The 21,276-nt window shown below is 36.6% G+C and overlaps 3 protein-coding genes across 3 annotated transcripts; all 3 read left to right on the forward strand.

Annotated features, from left to right (window-relative positions):
* LOC128524247 (ornithine transcarbamylase, mitochondrial-like) lies at positions 1-4,332 on the forward strand. The gene is made up of 10 exons (XM_053496723.1): positions 1-113; positions 251-389; positions 866-947; positions 1,377-1,464; positions 1,683-1,836; positions 1,919-2,041; positions 2,279-2,332; positions 2,713-2,862; positions 3,503-3,640; positions 3,718-4,332. Exons 1-10 carry the CDS (start codon positions 43-45, stop codon positions 3,775-3,777), a joined length of 1,059 nt encoding a protein of 352 aa, XP_053352698.1. The 5' UTR covers positions 1-42; the 3' UTR covers positions 3,778-4,332.
* A 2,779-nt stretch (positions 4,333-7,111) lies between these two features.
* Positions 7,112-8,015, forward strand: mid1ip1a (MID1 interacting protein 1a). Its single transcript, XM_053496877.1, has one exon. The coding sequence runs from the start codon at positions 7,230-7,232 to the stop codon at positions 7,659-7,661; it is 432 nt and encodes a 143-aa protein (XP_053352852.1). The 5' UTR covers positions 7,112-7,229; the 3' UTR covers positions 7,662-8,015.
* A 2,087-nt stretch (positions 8,016-10,102) lies between these two features.
* Positions 10,103-19,432, forward strand: si:dkey-100n23.5 (cyclic AMP receptor-like protein A). Its single transcript, XM_053495782.1, has 13 exons — positions 10,103-10,325; positions 13,412-13,464; positions 13,562-13,616; positions 15,062-15,118; positions 15,430-15,490; positions 15,679-15,766; positions 15,851-15,940; positions 16,203-16,241; positions 17,643-17,721; positions 18,096-18,143; positions 18,431-18,513; positions 18,605-18,746; positions 18,828-19,432. Exons 1-13 carry the CDS (start codon positions 10,212-10,214, stop codon positions 18,984-18,986), a joined length of 1,068 nt encoding a protein of 355 aa, XP_053351757.1. The 5' UTR covers positions 10,103-10,211; the 3' UTR covers positions 18,987-19,432.
* Positions 19,433-21,276: the final 1,844 nt, after the last annotated feature.

The following is a 21,276-nucleotide window of genomic DNA, read 5'->3' on the forward strand; positions in this document are numbered from 1 at the left end:
TGTTGTTTCACTTTATACCGCGCAAAATAATTTTCTAGCATTATGATTGCTTTAAGGAACACATTTATCCACCAGCGTATAATTGTTCAGTATAAACAGATAAGAAATTTTGGGTAAGTGTTCATAAAAATTTCAAGAATTATTTTATTTTATATATACACTAACTGGCAAATTAGCTCCCACTCTATCATGGGTAACACAACTTTACTAACATCATGTACCAAATTGTATTTAATTTTTATGACACTAGGGTGAAGAAGACATGTTTAGAACCTGTGAGCCTAAAGGGACGCAGTCTCTTAACGTTGAAAGACTTTAACCCAGACGAGATCAAGCACATTCTGTGGGTGTCTGCTGACCTTAAGCATCGATTCAAGCAGGATGGACAGGTACCAGAACTTAATTTAACATCATTTAGTATTACAAGTCTAATTGTGCCTGTTATTGATTTCCTTTAGTTTCAAATGTGGAGTCCAGGGATGACCTTGCAGCAATTGTTTTACAGTGGGTTTTGAGAATTCTGACAATTAATGATTCAAAAACAAGTAGACCTATTAATTAAAACAACTAGAATGTAATGACAGCATTAATAAAATTTAAATTCAGAAATATATTATTTATATATTTTTGAGCACATTGGGCAATGGAAACAATAATTTCTATAAAAATGGTGTTTTATATGGAGCTGGGTTACAAGCTCCACACCAAACCAAACTATGTATATGTTCCTACAATAAATAGGTTTCTTTTTTAACTAGTAAAAAAGTCTGCAAAACATTTGATAACCTAAACACTGAGTGTGATATTATCAAGCATTCTGCAGCAAAAATGCTAGATTTAAATACATTTTTTTTCATAATTTCAGCTTCCCGCCCTTCTTAAAGACAAATCTATTGCTATGATTTTTGAGAAGAGAAGCACGAGGACCCGGGTTTCTACAGAAACAGGTGTGTGTGTGTGTGTGTGTGTGTGTGTGTGTGTGTGTGTGTGTGTGTTTTACTCACTTGTGCATCGTTTATCCTCATCATTAGTACCTCATTACAAGGGCCTATACCCCAGTAGGAAAAACTTATACCAATGATAACTGGCCGCTTTTTCATAAAGGGTTGAGAGAAAAGCAGAATCTTTTGAGCAGTAAAGCCTGCATTAAATATAAGAGCATATGGACCTGATTCGTAGAGATATTCATTTTGTTATAATCTACATTTATTTCCTGTACTGTATTACTGAGCAGTACAAGACAAGAAAAGGACAGAAAGATGTGCTATTATTATTATTATTATTATTATTATTATTATTATTATTTTACTTATAAAATAATGAAGCACATTGCCACTTCCCTCTCTTTATGTTTGCACATGTGTATGTTTGTCCAGGGTGTGCCCTGTTGGGTGGTCATCCATGTTTCCTCACTTCTAAGGATATTCACCTGGGTGTAAATGAGAACACAAAAGACACAGCCAGGTTTGAACAAAAAAAACAGTTTAATTTTATTTAAGTACATCAGTGCAAAGAATTTCCAAGTGTCTGTTGTGGCCCTAGTAGTATAGTTTCTAGTGTATTATAAATAAAACATAGGTTTGTTAGCTCTTCGGGGCCCCCTACTGGCTTGAGACCCATAAGCAATTTGTTTATCTTTCATTTTTTACACAATCCAGTAAATGCATGCATGTGTATTACAGAGTGCTCTCAAGCCTGACTGATATTGTGTTAGCGCGAGTGTACAGTCATTGTACTCTGGAGCAGCTGGATAAGGAAGCCTCAGTACCAATCATCAATGGCCTCTCTGATCTTTACCATCCCATACAGATACTAGCTGATCTGCTCACGTTGCAGGTACACACACACACACACACACACACACACACACTTTCTGACACTGATGTTCTACTTGTCCTTTGTGTGTCTTCTCTTATAGGAGCATTATGGATCTTTAAAGGGCCTGACACTGTCTTGGATAGGTGATGGCAACAATGTTCTTCACTCCTTCATGATGTCATTGGCCAAATTGGGTGTCAATCTGAGAATAGCCACACCAAAGGTTAGCCATGAACTGACGAACTGAACCAGTGAACTGAATTGAAGAAGCTTTCTGGTAATCTCATACCCACTTTTTCAGTCACAGACAGATTTCAATATCTCTACATGTCTTTCAGAAACTTTGGCTTTCATCCTCAAAATAATGGTTCATAAAAATGGTGTGGACTGCAGTTTTCTGCACTAATCCCTGCAGTATAGCATAATTAAAGCTAATCTAATCAACATTCTCTCCTATCAGGGTTATGAGCCGGGTGCTACTATCACTCAGGAGGCATTGCGTCTTTCTAAACAGGTATGACTAGATAACTCTGATATACAGATTGCAAAAGGTAACTTGAATTCTTGTTAGTCCTTGTATCCACAAAAAAACAAAAACACTTCATCCACATTTCCATTTACCATGTAACCCCCACAGCGAGCAAGAATGCCCTGGATATCTTTTTGAACACGTGTTCCAAAAGCTTTTGACGCAAATATTGCATTACATTCCCCTTTATGACTTGATATGTTGATATTTTTAGTATGCATGTGGAGTATGCATGTTTAGTATGCATGTGCAATATTATTAATTAATATTTAAAAATAAAATATTTAATTTTAAAGAGTAATTTTTTATGTAAGTTACATTGCTGAAAAAATTATGTGTGTGTTACTTGTGTGCACGGTCTGTAGTTTGGGACAGATTTGCAGTTGTTCTCAGAACCAATGGAAGCAGCTAAAGGCAGTAACGTGCTGGTGACAGACACATGGATTGGCATGGGCCAAGAGAATGAGAGGAATAAAAGGTTGAAAGATTTCCATGGCTACCAGGTCACCATGGAGGTAGATGAGTCACATCCAGCACTGTTTTGTAACACAAGAGGCCACATAACTGAATCTAAAAAAACAACTGGCTGTTGTTGTTACTTAATAAACTCATATATAATAATATGTGTCATTATATTAAAAAAATTTATATTATTGTAGAATGTAAAAAATAAATCCTTAAAATAAAACACTGAGTTAGATGGTGTGTCCAAACTTTTGACGACACTGTAAAAAAAAAAAAAAAAGTAAATTAGTACACATCAAGTAATGTTCCATGATCCTTTATAAACAACAGTATGAGAAACCCCCATCCAGGTAATGGCTTGACAGCACTCCTCCCTATCACCCCTCTGCACCTGCCAGTCAAAATGGTTTCCATGAAACTGAGACACCCCATAAAAACACTTGTCTCAGAGCCTTAAATTAAACCTGTACTGTTTGAAGTCCAATAGGCTGTTCATAACTGTTTTACATCATGGGTCAGAATAAACTGGTTGTTAATTATATGACAGTTGTTGCATTAAATATTTGGATATCCCATAGTCATAGTCGTGTGTCTGTAATGAGACATCATATAAACAAATGAAAAGTTCTTCTTTATTTTATCATCTTGGTTAACAGCCTCATTCTGTTCTGTGATCTGGTTGGCTGTTAGACAGGAAGTGTAGCTGCTCCAGACTGGACCTTTATGCACTGCCTTCCACGAAAATCAGAGGAAGTGGATGATGAGCTTTTCTACTCACCACGCACACTTTCATTCAAAGAGGCTGAAAACCGCAAATGGACCATCATGGTACCTTGAACGTGTGTGTGTGTGTGTGTGTGTGTGAATGCTAATGTGTGCATTAATGTGTCATTATTTCTCTCTAGGGGTTGATGGTGTGCATCTTGACTGACTACAGTCCTCAGATCCCTGAACTGAAACTGTGAATCCTGAGACTATAACAATGCCCATGTTAACTAATTTAATCTCTTGCCAATAGAGGGCACAGTTATCCTAAAAAGTAGAGCATAGGCATATGAGCCAAAAATTTTATTACTTTTACACTATATTATATAATTTACACTTGTTTTTTTTTTTTTTATTCAATCTGAATTTGCTGTCAGTTTTGTTTAGTGTAAACAAGAAGTTTATTGTGCACATTTTGATGCTTGCTTTTGTTGTCATTTACATGCCATACTACAAGTATTCAGGTCTTATGTAAAAAGTTATTCAGTTTTACTGAATTATTTCCAGTTCTACTGATTTTCTTAGAATTATTTTGCAGACCATAAAGGTATATTGTCACTTTAAGTAAAACCTGCTAAGCTTTTTGCAAACACTCCAGCTCGGCTCCATTCTTGGATTCTAGCAAAAAGCTAATATGTTCGTGAAATATAATAAATATTCAAAAAAAAGTTATTTAAAATGATTACAATATTTTTTGCAGAATATGAAGCCAATATATTTTGGTTATCAATAAATTATCCAACTGCTGCTGTTTACTCTTTTTCACTAGTAAGTTGTTCACCATAAATAATTAAGCTATTGTGAATGAATCAAGCTCTGCTTGTGGATTAGTCAATAAATATTTCAAAGTATATTGTGAGACATATGTATTCTCTGCACCCTAGAGTAATAGCTGTATAAATTGCACATTAACTAATATTTTTTACTACGGCAAGGCTCTTGGAGCAATTTAATTACTTAAAGCTACAAAAAAATAAAGAATTTGAGTGCAATATTAACACTATCTTTTGAAAAAGTGTGAGAATTGACTGGGGTTTCACTTAGGGAGTATTCCTGTTTTGTTTGTTTTCCAGACAGGCTTTGGAGCCATTGTGACCCTAAAATAGATAAATTGAAAATTAATAAATGAATTGAAAGAAATGCTGCTGTTTGACTAAATGCGTATGTTTGGTTGATTCATAATCCCTGTCAGTTTTTTAGGAACCACTTGGTTTACATTTATGTGTTCTATAAGACGTGCACCTTTATGTTTAGTGTAGTATCACAGTAACTGTAGAGTAATAGAGACATATAAATACAACATTTTTATTGAAAGATTGCATACATACTGTAGCACTGTCACCCTGCACCTCCAGGGTCTGGATTCGATTTCTGCTTTTGTATGCATTTTCTCCTTGTACTTGGTGGGTTTCTTTCGGGTACTCTGGTTTCCTCCCCCTTTCCAAAGACATGCAGATTAGGTCAACTGGCTTTCCCAAATGGTGTGTCAATGAGTGTGTGTATGTGTGTGCCCTGCAATGGATTGGCACCCTATCCAGGGTGTACCCCGCCTTGTGCCCTAAATTTCCTAGTATAGCCTAAAGGCCCCCTGCAACCCTGTATGAAAGATAAAGTGAAACAGACGATGAGTGAATAAGTGAGTGAGTGAGTGAGTGAGTGGTCTTCTTTGTTTGGAATAAGCAAAACACTATTTTTATGTTTTATTTTATATTTAATTGATATGTCCTAAATTCATAAATGCAATATTTTATATTATTATATTTATGTAAGCAAATGACATTGAATAGAATTGTTTTGTTTTAAATAATATTACATAAATCTGCATGCTCTGATTATGACCACTGTGCCTGCACTGGAAATGGTGTGTGTGTGTGTGTGTGTGTGTGTGTATTAGGGGTCTCGGTATTTCTTTCCCTCATGAAGCCCCATCCATGATTTATCCTTGACAAAATGTGTGTTGCCTGTTAGTTACACCTCTGTGTGTGAATGAAAGGCAGTGAGAAAAATGATGGGAAGGGAGTGGTACAGAACTAGGCATAAAGGTATAAAGTCGTAGAGCAGGTTTTTGCCCTAAGCAGCTATCTCATAATACCAGAAACTTCTAACTGAAACACTCTTTCATTGTCTAATTTCTATTTGGACTGAAACCCATCTAACTATTGTCCTGAAAATATCCCCATTAACGGAATTTAAATTTTAAAGTAATGTATACATGTGTACATTTGGAGAGATATACACACAATGGCATGAAAGCATGTCAAAGTTAAGTCATGCGGGTCAAAGTTAATTTTTAAAGCACGTTTATTACAACATGGTTGAACAAAGAGCTGTGCAATCCAAAAATCACTGCAGACATAAAAACAGTAAAAATAAAATAAAAAAAAATTTAATAAAATCTAAATAAAAAAATAAACAACAATAAAAAGGCCCCCCTTGTTGCTTAAATAAACAAATAAAACAGTAAAAAAAAAAACAATAAATAAACAGTGAATAAAATAAACGTGCACGCTACCAAATATAGCCTATATATTAAAAGCAAGCTACCAATATTTATATTTGGTAGCATGCACGTTTATTTTATTCACTGTTTATTTATTGTTTTTTACTGTTTTATTTATTGTTTATATATTTTATATGTTTTATATTTTTTAATAAGAAATTATATTATTTAAATATATATATATATATATATATATATATATATATATATATATATATATATATAATTTATTATATATACAGAAATTATATTTGGAGTGTCTGATCATTTGATCTTAATGAGAAATGTAACGTTTTTGCAAAATTTAAATAATATGTATGTACAAAATAAAATGTTTTGTGCAACTCCTCACCATGCACTTACTGTATAACCAAACATAAGGTTTAAGCCTTATTTTTACTTGGGCTAAGGCTTTCTAGTTTTGCAATTTACCAAGAATGGTATTATGTTCTGTTAAGTAATATCGGGCTAGCCCTAAAAAGGAGCAGTTGGCATGAGGTTACGCCAGTTCAGCCATGCTCGTATTTGATTGGAAAGAAAGAAATAAGCCCCACCTTTTTACTCAAGCCCAAGGGCTGTGATAGGTTAGACTGGTCGTACCACAGTTCACTGTATTAATATTCATGAATTCTTCTAGTCCTTTCCTTTAGAATTGATAATGAATGATAATGCCTCCCCATCTAATGGAAATAATAAATGACTATATATATATATATATATATATATATATATATATATATATATATATATATATATATATTTTTTTTTTTTTTTTTTTACAAAAAAAAAACACTAAAATAAATTACTTGCTTTTAATAGTATAGCAGAAAATATGACCTATAAAATGAACATTATAATAAAATAATTGTGCTTTTTATGATTGCTAAAGCCAGTGCATGCATAAATCTGTGTATCTGAAGTTCTACTGCAGCAGGAATCCGGTTATTCTCTCAGTTTAACCCGGATTAACAGGTTTGTGTGGGAGGCCACACCCTCTGCTTTCCACACGGAGATATAAACCCATCCCATTCCCGGAGTGTCAGAAAAAGAACAAGCTTAAAGAAAGACCAGCTGTTAAACGACCTACCTGCCTATTTATTTATTTATTTATTTTTGTTACTTTTTTTTTGGCCTATTCAAAGAGACCCAAAGATGATGCGTGTACCCGAGCTTCAGAGTCACAAGAACTCTCTGTTCACGGCGATGAACCGCTTCATCTGCGCCGTCAACAACATGGACGAAACAGTGATGGTGCCGAGTCTGCTGCGCGACGTGCCGCACGCGAGCGCCGCCGAGCCCGGGGAGTACCTGCGCGCCGCCGAGGCTGACATGTACACCCACTACACGCAGCTAAAAAGCATCCGCAACGAGATCGAGTGGGGAGCCGTGCTGCGGGCCGAGGAGCAGCAGAGAGCCGCCGAGAAGGCATCCGAGCCCGGGGTGAGTGAGCAGGCTGAGCTGGAGCACCTGCTGCGTTTCCATCTGAAGGGGCTGTATGGGGTACTGACCAAACTCACCAGCCACGCCAACCAGCTGACCGACCGCTACAAGGAGGAAATCGGCATAGCTGGATGGGGACAGTGACACCTGGACGAATAGGGACAGTGACAGCTGGATTGCGCACGAACCAAGACTCAAAATATTCTTCGGCTTTGAAAGTATTTCCTTTTGATTGAGTTTACTGACTATACCTGATGCCGAATGTCAAGCTGCCAACCTATCTGCACAAGTCCTACCTCCTCACATCACCTTGTCTTATGAGCTACACAGTATACCGTATTGTATTACATGTACTGTACGTATTGTTATCATTTGATGCAAAAAGTGCATATGCAGAGGACTAATCTAGTCTCATGATGCAATGTCTCTTTAACATCATCTTTCCTTTCAGAAAGTTTTAAAAGCTGAACATATTTATTTCTGTTGTTACTGTTTTTTTTTTGTTTTTTTTTTGTGTGTGTGTGTGTGTGTGTGTGTGTGTGTGTGTGTGTGAGTTAGTTTCATTGAAACCAATATGATCTGAAACTACCTGTTAGGCAATGACCTGGAATGCTCTGACAAGTCATGAAGAGCTCCTTGAGATGCCTTGTTGTTGCTGTGCTACTCTTGCCAGCATATTTGTCTAAACTCATTTGCTGTTACTTTTATATTGGAGATACATTTTTATAGGAAAATAAACGTTATGATTAAATCATGATTTATGTTCGTATTATTGCCAGTGTGTTTTTGTGTGAGTTGGACAATGTGTTCTTAGTCAATGTTAAGTTTCTTCACTAAATACCTTTTAACAAGAATTACACAATTACCTAATTACACTCATTACACACCTACTGATGACTTAAAAGTGTAACTGAAACAGTCTACAAGATAATGATAGCAAAAATCAACCAGTGGAAGAAATAATTTAGAAATAATATTAAAGAAAAAATGTTTAATAACACATTATAAAAATATTTACTCTGAATTTTAAAAGTTACAGGTGAAAAAGTTACAGGAACAACTTGGATAGAAACACATATTGCCTTAACTGTAAACATCGACAGTAATTATACTTAATTGATACTACACCCATAGTGATTTAGCATTTTAGAAGTTGTGTGCATTATATGCATTTCAGGACAACAAAACAACCTGTTGGTGCACATCTGTAAAATGATTTTAGTATCTATGAAAATGAGGCTTAGAATTATATGCGAGCATAAAGGGCCATTGCCGGCATGGTGCATATTGTTTTCTAAAAGTCTTCTGGAATAGGCTCCAGACACCCGGAATCCTGTACACAAGATAAAGCAGTATAGAAGATGAATAAATGAATAACAGGCCATCATGAGGCAGGAACATTTTATAAACAGTTTTTTATGAGATTAAAATATTAACAAAATATATGAAGCATAAATACCAGTATATAAATACATAGTACTCTAAATCATTGTTCAATTTGTTCTGGAACAAAAAGAGCCTGTTTGACTTGTCACATGAAACATCTGAAAAGCAAGCTTTTACAACGTAAAAATTAAATGAATTTACTGTTAAATGTTTAAACTTATATTACACTGTATGGATTAACAGTATTGTTGCCTTAACGTGTAATTGTTTAATGCATTTTCAGTTCTTACAAGTCTTAATTCACAAAGTTTAAAACAGATTTATAGGGATTTCATTTGTTATGTAAATGGGTGAACAGGAATTAGGTAAGGGAACAATACTGTTATTTTATATAGGTTGTTAAAGCCCAGTGTTTGTTAGCCTAGTGAGAGTTTTTATTTGTCCTTGGATGAAACTAATTATCCTTTAGTCTTTATGTATTCTTTAGAGAAACATGAGGGAGCAAGAGAGAGAGAGAGAGAGAAAGAGAGACTCATCATCTATACCCCTTTATACTGTATAGAGGTCCTGGACCCTATCCCAGAAAACTTTGACATGAGACGGGGTACACCTTAGATGGGGTGTCAACCCATCGCAGGGCGCCCAATTTGGAAATGCAAATTAAACTAATCTGTATAGACACAAGAAACCAGAGTGCCAAGTGTCTAACTTCATGCACACAGACCCAAGGTGGGAATCAAACCCAGACCTTGGAGGTGCAAGGCAACAGTGCTAACCACTAAACCACAATGCTGCCAGAGTCAAAAAAAATTTATCTAAAAAATAAATAAATAAATAAAAATCCAAAATAAGACATGTTTAGGCTTAAAATAATTCAAAGGTGGGCTACTTTATCATCATCATTCTCCTCATTAAAAGAGAAATTTCAGGATTGAAACTTCAATCTTAAGTCTTAATTCAGAAAGAATGGGTTTGTTAGAAGCATGTGAGTCTAGTTATGATTATGGGAGATTTCTGTTATATTTAAATCAATAGTCTAAATAATGTACACTTAATTTGAAGTAAAAAATTATTTAAAAAATGAATTTTCTGTAATATAATCGTTGTAAAATCTTACAAATGTAAATTAGTTTTGGAAAATCAGGAGTGAATCGGGTTCCTGGCCGCCTGAGAATGAAAGCGTTTCGTGCGGTTTGTCCCTCTCGGCACACCGTAGGACCGCAGCAGTGTGACTGGTCGCGAGCTCCGATGATGATGTGCCTGCTCGGGAACATCAACACAAAGCTAATCAGCTAGCTTATACAGTAAATGAGGATGGAAAATGTGGAAAACGTGGGAAATGGACCCTCGGCCGAGACAGACAAGAACATCAGCTCCCGGTGTACCTTCTTCAGAAGTGCAGACCTGAGTGACTATCGTTGCGTGAGTACTGAGATAACTGAGCTAAGGGCCTGATGGGATGAGATGGATAAACATTAGCCACACATTCAGTACGCTAGTTACATCAGTACTCCTGTTGGACGTGGCCAGTGTGTGTTCAGACCCAATGCAGCGAGCTCAGATATAAACATGTTGTTGTTGATTACATAAGTGTTGAGTCGGCTCTTTAAGGTGAAGCATACACACACACACACACACACACACACACACACACACAGGTTCATCTGAATAAATTAAAATATCATCGAAAAGTTGATTTATTTCAGTAATTCAATTCAGAAAGTGAAACTGAAACTCATTATATAGATTCATTACACACAGTCTCATTACACACAGACACGTGATATATTTCACGTGTTTATTTCTTTTAATTTTGATGATTTTGACTTACAGTTCATTCAAATCTAAATTTATCTTAAACTGTTTTTTATTATAATATCGGAAGTGATGTCACGGTGTTCCCCACCGGCAGGCGTGGGCAAATCCCCCCCAAAACCAAGGCAGTTGTTCTCTTCTCTATATTACAAATACGTACCAACCTACTTTCACCCATGCTGTGACCATCAATTAGTGTAGTAAACAGTTATAAGAGGGCCTGTCACGTGGACTTACCTCTCATGGACTGCCTCTCGCCCAATCAGATTACTTGGTCGGTACTAACTGTTGAACATATATGATTATAAAACAGCTAGTTCCAACCAAGTGTTTTGATTGGACAAGAGGCAGTTTGTGATTGATGATATACAGTGGAACTTTGGATTACAAGCATAATTCGTTCCAAAAAGTGGGTTTATATTTCAAAACACTCCTAAAGTAAGCTAAAGTAAGAGGAGAGGAGGAATTAGACCTCCAGTCTCCCTCCTCTCGTTTTACATTGTACCCCTTTTTCCTCTTTTATTTGAGTTTTTCTCACACACACACACACACACACACACACGTATATATATTAATGGAAAGACTGTTTTATCAGAAAAATTAACAAAGAACATCGTTATTGACATTCGCGTGAGTGCATACTAATGGTATTACTGTAAAAGAAAAAGAAAATAAACTAACCTGCACTTTACCTTTGAAAAGAATCACGACAGAGCAGTGTTTCCGTTAGAGAGAGAAAAAGAGAGAGAGAGAGAGAGAGAGAGAGAGAGAGTGTGTGTGTGTGTGTGTGTGTGTGTGTGTGTGAGAGAGAGAGTGAGTGTGTGAAGGGGCATGGTATCCAATGACAAAGTGCAGGATGATACAGAGAGGGAGAGAGAAAATGGATCTTTAACCTCTCTAATGAGACTGAAAAGTTTTGCTTTACACGCGCATACACACGTGTGTTATAATAAATAGTACACACTGTACACACACGCATACAAACACAAAATATAAGATGTTTTACGTGCACACACTTGGTCATAGTGTTATAGTAAACAGTACATGTGCGCATGGATGTTGATTATACAAGTAAGAGATGCGCACTAAGACCGTGATTACTAAGAATTGTCATCACGTGACACTTGACGTCAAAACAAGACATGATACGTGATACACGGTATTTGTAAACCAAGACTTTTTCATTTTCCAAGTTAAAATTTAGTAAAAGTCTTTGCTCGTCTTGCGGAACACTTTCAAACCGTGTTACTCGCAATCCGAGGTTCCACTGTAGAGCATAACAGCACAGAGATGTTTAACTCTATGTATTTATTGTTTTATATATTACTCCGTGTCACAGGGGTAAGTGTCGTGCCCATTGGACTTTAGATGACAATGACATGGAGTTGTCACTCCTCAAAAACAAACATAACACCTATAGTGCTCATAACTGTCTGGTGCTAATTGGCATTTGATGGCTTAATACTAGTTTCTCCAGTTGCACAAGGATGTGTTGCCACTAATTAAAAAAAAAAACAAATTATAATCTGTTCATAGTAATTTGTGTTTGTGGGACTGTTATATAAAAGCAATATCGCACTGTGCTGTTGCACCGAATATCAGCACTCTGCCCACAATCATAGAACAGTAGCATTCCCTTACATAATATTGCTTAATTATTCTACAGCTGTGTCATTAATATGTACAGAATCCACTGTACGGAAGCCACTCCTCAGCAAGATCTGTCAATGAACTTGTCTTTCAACATTTTTACTGCATGGGTGGAGAGAGAGAGAGAGAGAGAGAGAAAGGAAGAGAACATTCCCTCGTCTTTTTGGCAGCATTGTTTTTGTTTTATTGATATATTTGAGACAATGAATGTGGAGCCTGTCTGAAGGTTTTTGTGTGTATAATGGTAGTGGGTCAGAGGAGATAGAAGATTAAATAGAACCAGACCTACCACCTCTCGACATCTATCTTTGGGGTCATGTTAAGTCAGTAGTCTATCAGAATCAGCTCAGAACCATCACTACACAGTTCTGTTAGTATCAGAAATCAGTATCAGTCCTGATAAATTAAGAAATTTTTTATTGTTCTCATGTTCATCAGAGAAACAAGTGCTGCAAAGTCAGCAGTTGTGAATTTGAGAATTGAATGTAATGTATTATTTTAAATTATATTAATTATTTTTGCCTATTGATCTAATCCAGACCTTTTGGCCTCCTTATAAAAAGAGCACAAATATTCGAAAGTATAATTACTCAGGAGGAACACCCTCTCCCTTTTCTGTTCACTAAATATTTTATTTACACTGTAATAATCTCTCTTTTTTTTTTTTAGAATAAAATGCATCAATTGCAGTACGATTTACTAAATGCATCTTGCAGTTCTATACTGTGGTCTGCCTAGGATTTTGAGAACATTATTACAATCTTTTGGCAAACGACCTTACATAAAAAAAAAACTTTTACCTTGGTTTTACCTCATGTGACAGTTGTTTTTAACAGAATGCATGCTGGTCAGCTGTTGCTCTATAAATGATTCTGTGTTGACATAAAATAATAAAAAAAATTATAAGTGGCTGGTTTACTGGATGGAAATAAGGATTAAAATGTTTTTGTCTTCACATGGGAACTCGCATCAAATGTTGACAGTTGTATTGTAATGTCATTTTTATTTATTGAATTATTTTTCTTTTTTTTTTTTCCTCTTAGGATGTGATTCTTATGGTGAAGCGAGCCACTGGGACATTTTCTCTGGTCGCATGGTACCTAGCGTGTTCAGTTCTTCTTATTTAATATATTTGTCTTGAGAGCTATGATTTTATTCGCTGTAAGAACTAATGTCATTTTATTTCTTCACAGTCTTTTTATGTTATTTGTGATATGGCTCCTGCGCCGATACAACTCCTTGGCTCAGGTAGTGTGCACATGTCATTTCAGCAGTACACTCCCAGACATCTAATGCTGTTTGTAAATCTCCCTTCACTGAGGCAGACTTCTTTAGGGCCTACGTTTTGCAGACATGAAATACCAGGGACATTCAGGTCAAAAGTTCAGAACACAGTTACAAGAGAAGTAAAAACTACCTTTATTTCTATATATAATTCCCCTCTACACTAATGTACTTATCCCAGAGTTTCACTAGAGCTTGGATATGATTATGGTTGTAAGTTTTCCTAATACGCTGGAGCTGCGATGCTGTTACTACTTAGGTCTCGTCACTGCTGAAGTGCTATCTTACCCGGAACTCTGGTAGAGCTTTAATAGAGCTTTTTGTCCTGGCCAAGTGATTTTCACAAATTTGGCCCATTAAAATAGTTCATGGGAGTCCAGCGTTTAAGACACAAAGCAGACATTCTGATCATGGCTCTGGCCTACTGAGAAAACTTTCTACCTTGATGGTATCCAGGCACTACTGAACAATTTGGAACAAGATTGTGAACACATTCGGTGGCAGCCCAACCTGTTTTTAGATGAGCTAAAGTATATGAATATATAGTTTTTAGTAAAATAAAGTAAACAGCAGGTAGTATTTTGCACATGTCCTTCGCTTGCAGTATCTTCATCAGGCTGGTGAACTAGTGCCATCTCCAAACTACTGCATTGTTCTTCTTCTTCTGTCAGTCTCCTGTTCAGAAAGGGAAAAACATTTGGATGTGGTGATTGATTTGGTCAGCCTAAAACCTTTCACATTTCCCCTTGATGCAGTCCTTTGTTTTGGTTGCGAGTCATTAACTTGCTGCATGATGAAGTTCCTCTGTTCGATTCAAATCCTGGCTCTTGGATTGTCATGTTGGTTAACAACAAATGCAGTCTCCACAGGTGAAACTAATTGTTCAGCTCAAAGTTAGACATTTGGAACTCTTCATTAATCCATTAATTCATGGTTTACATGAGTAACAGGAAACACCCATCAGTCCATATATTTAATCAGTTGAAAAGTTTGTACCATCAAAATGTAAATATCAGGTAATGAAAGCACAAACTTTAATATGTTTGCATGTTCTCCCCATGGTTGGTGAGTTTCAGTTCAAAGACATGTGGATTAGACTAATTGGCGTTCCCAAAATTGCCTGTTATGTGTGTGTGCATGTTCTTGCGTGTACATATGCCCTGTGATGGATTTGGACCCTGAATTGACACCTTCGGGATAAATAAAATATCCATCAAAAATGGTCTTCCTGTTCCAATACTTTTGGAGGTTACTGTGCATAAAAATATCATTTTAAATATACTATAAGTCATGGCAGTTTTATGAAAGTTTGTGTAATACTAAGTTGTTCTTGAATAAACGATAGAAACATTGAGGTATTGCCTGTCCTCACCAGTAATAATTCTGTCCTGTTCTGTTCTTTATCCTAGAAAATGATTGCCTGTTTAACAGTTGCAGCATTCTTTGACAGTGTTGCATATGTCATGGTGAGTCACATGGATTAATTAATGGTCGTGCGTGTGTGAGATCAAATGTTTTGAGATTTTTAGAATGGTTTAAATTTTTCTCCTCCTTTCTGTTGCGTTAGTTACTGATGTACTGCATGAAGTCTGTGTTTAAGCGATGTTTAAGCAATTAAAAAAGGGCGTAATTAGAATGGATGAAGTACATACCAAAATTATTGCAAACCAAAAATTTGCACGTTCACGTTAACACATTTCTCTATCTTGTATGCATGTTAACATGTTCTCTTTCATTTACATTTTATTTTAAACATATCCTTTTTCTCTATGTACAGGGAGAGTCCCACCCGGAAGGCTCTCTGTGTGATTTTCAAGCCTGGTGGTTGACATATTTTGGTGAGTTTGGGTGTATGGTCAGTAGTTGTTGTTTTATCTTTTATTCTTAAGAATAATCTATATCTTGTGTATATATGTGTTTGTTTATATACTGTATGTGTTTGTTATGTATATGTGTTTAAGACTTGTCTGACTGCATTGCTATGGGTGAGTGCGAATAGCGAGTGTGTTATGGTTGTTTGTTACAGATTGGAATGCTCTGGTATGGGTATGCCTCATCACTCTGAATCTTTACCTGAACTTGGTCAGGGAGGTCAGAACCGAACATTTTGAGATGTAAGCCACATTTGCACAGGATTGCACATCTTTACACGCACATGCTTTTAGTTCTATATGGCAATAATTTCATTTGTCTTTCAGACCGTACCATATTGTAGCATGGGGAATCCCTCTTCTTATGTCTATTCTCCCCTTGGTGAAAGGATACTATGGTCCAGCTGGAGCCTGGTGGTGAGTTACTAATGACTGAGGCAGTTGTAGGTGTTTAAGCCCTCAAACAAGAACCATGACCTTTAATTGGTCAGCTAAATGTCTGCTTTGTATTTTCACTGTTTAGTCTGTATTTTCTACTTGTAAATGTCCGAACTGAATTTCTATAACTGCAATACACCGTATTTTCTCATTCTGTGTCCCACACCTTTTTTTTTTCTGTCTACAAAATACAAAAAAATTCCCAACAACTCATCTGTTTATCTATCCTTCCCTGATTTAGCTGGATCACTGATGACCATGTGGCCTGGAGATTCGGCATGTAAGTGACACTGACTATTGGTTCATAGACCGCGAGACATCTTTTCTGTGTTTGTGTATTTTCGAGTGTCTTTCTTTTTCCCTTGAGGAAATATTATTTTGTGTCAGCTTGCTGAGGTTGCACAAGTTACATCATCCACTACTGGGCTGACGGGAGACACGTAGCTCAATTGGTTGCAGTTTCAGGAATTCTCTGTTACTCCTGTGCTTATCTTTCTGTTTTACCTTTTTCTTGGTGAAATGTTGTCCGACAGAAACCTGCCACATGCATTTATCACTGCATGCCAGATATGATCTTGGTGACAGGGCAAGTAAACACACTTGGACACTCTTACCTAACATGGCATGAGTAAGCTCAGCTAGTTTTTCAAGTTTTCACAGGAAGAGGAACTTTGGTTTTGACATTTACTAATACCCAACTAGAGAACACTGGTTTTGCTTGACAAAACCAATGTAAAAGTATGAAAAGTGAAAGTTAAAAAAAAAAAGAGAGGGTATTTGAGGATTGGTTGAATGGGGGCAGCTCGTTGTTTACCACCAGTGATCACTGTCTGTTTATTGGTGGCATATGTAATGGTCTAAATAAGCTGGGGGTCAAAATTCAGAAGGTTGTAGAATAAAATAAGTGTCTGGATGAATACCTGTGTAATTGTACTGTATGTCAGGGGTAGTTCAGTGGTTAAGACATTGGACTACAGATCAGGTCAAAGGTTCAAACCCCAGCAGCACCAAGCTACCACTGTTGGGCTCATGAGCAAGGCCCTTAACCCTCAGTCGCTTAGGTGTATAGTGAGATAAATATAAGTCGTTTTGGATAAGGGAGTCTGACGAATGATGAAAATGAAAATGTGTAGCATGTTTTGTCAGATACAGTCTGATCTCTCTGATATTACATAGAATCTACAAGTTTCAAATATTGCCACAGTGTGTTCTCTGAAGGCAAACTGATCATGAAGTCATGGCAGACCATAATACATAATACAAAACATTGAGCTGATCCTGACCAAAAAAGTTAATGTTTTGTAAAAAGGTAACTCAGGATTATATTAGGCTGACTTTTGTGTGTCATTTCTTTACAGCCAGGTTTGGACAGCTTTTTCACCTTAATGAATGAAGTCATTTAAAAACTGCATTTTTTTATTTACTCAGATTATCTTTGTATAATATTAAAATAAGTTTGATCACTTAAGTGTGATAAATGTGCAAAAAAATATTATTAGGAAGGGGCAAACACTTTTTCACGGCACAGCATGCCATCCCTCTTTATCATGGAGCCCGGCTACTTTTGCCAGTTTTCAATTTTGCACCCTGCCTTTGTCAGCCTTTGTGTGTGCACTTTGGTATGTGTAAGGACTTTTTTGTTGCTCTAAAGTTTATATATTCTCTTCTTTATTTTCTGCAGATGGTACATCCCGCTCTTCACCCTCATCTTCCTCATGATGTGCTGTTACATACGAATCATTTGTGTGGCCAATAAGAGGGTGAGTTATAGTCAAAATCAAACACATTTCAAACACACCAAATGAAACAGACGTGAACCAATAGCTAAGGTGAAGCTTGTATCATCTCGGTTGCTTCTTTGAGGCATTCCAAGGTGTTGCAGTGCTGTAAGATACAGCCCCACCACGGTTGTCAAACACGTTGTCACACTGTTTGCTGAGGGCTGATCATCCAGAGGGCGGAATTCTAGTATGTTCTGCTTAATCCTGATCTCCAGATGACCTTAAATGCAATGATATTTCATATAATCCCATTGTAGAGGGTGTAACTTCAACATCAATGACTAGACATGATACATTGGACTGTTGAAGTTACTGTAGAATCTCTTATAAATTAATTTATTTTTTACTCATAGATGCAGTCCTGGTTTGGCACCTTTAATCCAGAGAGGGAGCGAAGAAAGGTGTGTCTGTGTTGTAAATCTAAAATAGTAACATGATTTTATTATTGCATAAATAACTTTTTTTTTTCAATGGGTTATTTCTAAAGTGATTGACCTGACTTTCTGATCAGAATAAAAAGAAAATGTACAGTGCACGTCCATATGCACCAATAATACGAGATTATGTTACATCACATGAGATGATAATCTCATGAGAGAAACTGCAAGTGCCACAAATGCCTTGCTGTTTACTAGAATAAGTGTTGCATGGTAAATCTTTGCCTCGTTTTGCTTTTGTCTGCCTTTAGATGTCTCTAGTTGAGGAAATCCGACCTCTGAAATGGTATCCCTCTGTTTATCTCCTGGTCTCCATCTTCCCACTCTTAAATCGGTAAGCTCACATAAACTCATGCATTTATAACAGATAATATGCTTGATATTGCATTATTAATGGTCGTGCTGCATATCTGGCATATCTGTAGACTTCATAATGCTGTGTATCCCGAGGAGCCCGTGTTCTCCCTCACGCTCCTACATGTGCTCAGTGCTCCTCTGCATGGCCTGGCGAATGCATTTGTGTTTAGCAAAGACACCTGGAGTCAGCTCAGCAATACTGGATTCAAAGTAAGAAAAAAAAACACACACACGCAAGTACACCAAATGTGCTGGCACACATTTATTTTCATTATGTGTAATGTGTTCCAGCTGGCCCTTCAGTCTCGACTGTGTGACAGCACCAGGATCGGCGAGTATCACCCAGCTAACGTGCGATATACAGTAGCGCTTGAGTCGGAGTCGGACGATGATGATAACAATGTCCTCTTCTACAGTCCTGATATGAGCTTGAAGGACAGAGGACCTTGATTGATTGTGTGTGTGTGATTGTATATGATGGCACATTAGAGTTCATAAAAGTTCTGTTGAAGAATGTGCTGCTTTGACTATTTCTCATATTGCTGTGTTGAAAAAAAAATAACAGAGAAAAATGCTTTTACAATCAGAAAGTCCCCCTTTTCAGTCTAAGAATATACTGAAATAGAAAGCCTCCGTTTTGTTGAAGCGCTCCAATGTAATATTTTCAGTATTGATAGCTTTAGTTGCTTGAGAGTTGCTTTGCTTTGAGAAGTGTTTTGTACAGTTTTTAAAAAAGTATTATCTTCAGCTGTACAGTTTGTGTACTTGGATGTCTGTTTTGATGTTGATTTGTCCATGCTTTACTATTATTTATGAAAATGTACAGAGTGTCTGCTATATTTTTGTACTGTTTTCAAATAATTTAAATTAAAAATGTCAATACTTGCTAAAGTTTATATTGTAAAGTTTTCGTGCCTTTTTTGGGATGATCCCACTTCACAATATCTTGAGGTGATTTAAGGTAATGAGGGTTGTGTTCATGTGCACAGGGTGAATTCTGGACTCGGTTGTGGCACGGATCCTGGACTTGTCTTATGGCCTCTGTGGAGTCATTTGTTTTGACTTGGCTTCCTCTATAAAACAGGCTATATACAGTACCTGTCAAAAGTTTGGATTTACATTCTAGAACAATACTGGAGATTTCAAAACTATGAAATAATACATGGCATAAGGTAGTTAATTAACAACAACCATAGTCACTACTGTGATTATTATTTTAAGACACTAAGGTCAGCTGTTCTGGAACAGTACTTGGAACAGTATTGTCAAGTGCATTTGCAAAACCTGTCAAGAGGGATATTGAAGCTGAATGAAACTGGCTCTCGTGAAGACCAAATTTAAGACCAAAATGTACCTCTGCTTTATTTGGAGTTTTCAGTCTCAAAAATAACCAGTGTGTAGAATTGAGTGGTTAGAAATGCTTTAAAGAATTGAGGAGTTATGAAGTATTACAGTAGTTCATAAATTATTGTGTAACATCCTACAAATGACTAAGCCATCCATAGTGTTTCCTTGCTTGGCACTCATTTTGTATTCCTAAGCTGCATGTAGACTATGGCCCTAACAGGATGAAGTGGTTACTGAAGCTAAATGATTTTTAATATACACACTAGGATCATGGTTTGGCTCCTGTACATTGCCCCGGTGTAAATGTGTGTGCATGGTGTTCTATGTTCTTTGTTGGACTGGCATCCCATCCAGTATTAATGGGATGGAATAATGAAGATTAGGAGTGAACAAATGGAAATCGGATCAATCTGATTATAAATAACTCATTCTCTCAAAGCCCCTCAAAGACAATAAAACAAATACTATATAGATACAGACTGTAAATTAAATGCTGTATAGATATAGACAACAAGCTAGTCAGTAGTTTAAAAATGGCAAAAGAGCCACTCCTTAACTTCTCAATGCTGAGAACCTGTAGGTCTCATTCTCCCTCATCTTCTTGGTCTCTTAAACCTGATTTTTCAGACCAGCCTTCCCTTAAAAAAATCTAATGTATCCTTCTTTGATCTTCTCTTAACTTGTTCTGTGTCTTGCACTCTTTGTCTGCTTTATCTGTTAAATCCGCACACTATTTCTTTTCGACACATTTTCCTCTCAGTGCCGCTTGCATCTAAGAGTTCTGTCTAAGAGGTGATCTCATCTAAGAGGATCACTGCCACCTATAGATTTCTCTCTCTCTCTCTTCACAGCTTCCCGGTCCTGTAGCGCTGACTTCCCAGTCTGGTCTTCCGCAGAATCAACATTAAATGCTTCCTTGTTTAATATGTGAATCTGCAACCTTAAGTACTCTTAACATTGATTTGTTCTCTCCCTACAGTAGTTCTTGGAGCTGTGCCTTCATATCTAGCCTCTTCTGCATATATTTCTTGCATGAGAGCAGTGCATGCTTAACAGTCTCACTTATGGCTTCCTCACAGAGTCCTATTCAGGTGTGTTCAGTCAAGCAGAATATTTAAGATGCCATCTTAGATGAGTGTGGTTTGGGGAATGTCAAAGTGAGATGGTATTTCCGTGAATACACACCCCTGACCTGACCTAATAATATTTTAAAGACATTGCAGAGCTGCCATCTTGTGGACAAGTTCTGCATTCAATTTGATTGTTTATTATATAAGAATATATATTAACAAAACGACATATTTTACCCTGACAATCACAGTGTATTTTATTTAGTTATTTAATTTATGAAACCCTTTAGACCGCTGATATAGAAAGTGAGGTAGTTTAAAGG

This window comes from Clarias gariepinus, chromosome 5 (assembly GCF_024256425.1).
Source record: "Clarias gariepinus isolate MV-2021 ecotype Netherlands chromosome 5, CGAR_prim_01v2, whole genome shotgun sequence".
NCBI classification, from domain to species: Eukaryota; Metazoa; Chordata; class Actinopteri; order Siluriformes; family Clariidae; genus Clarias; species Clarias gariepinus.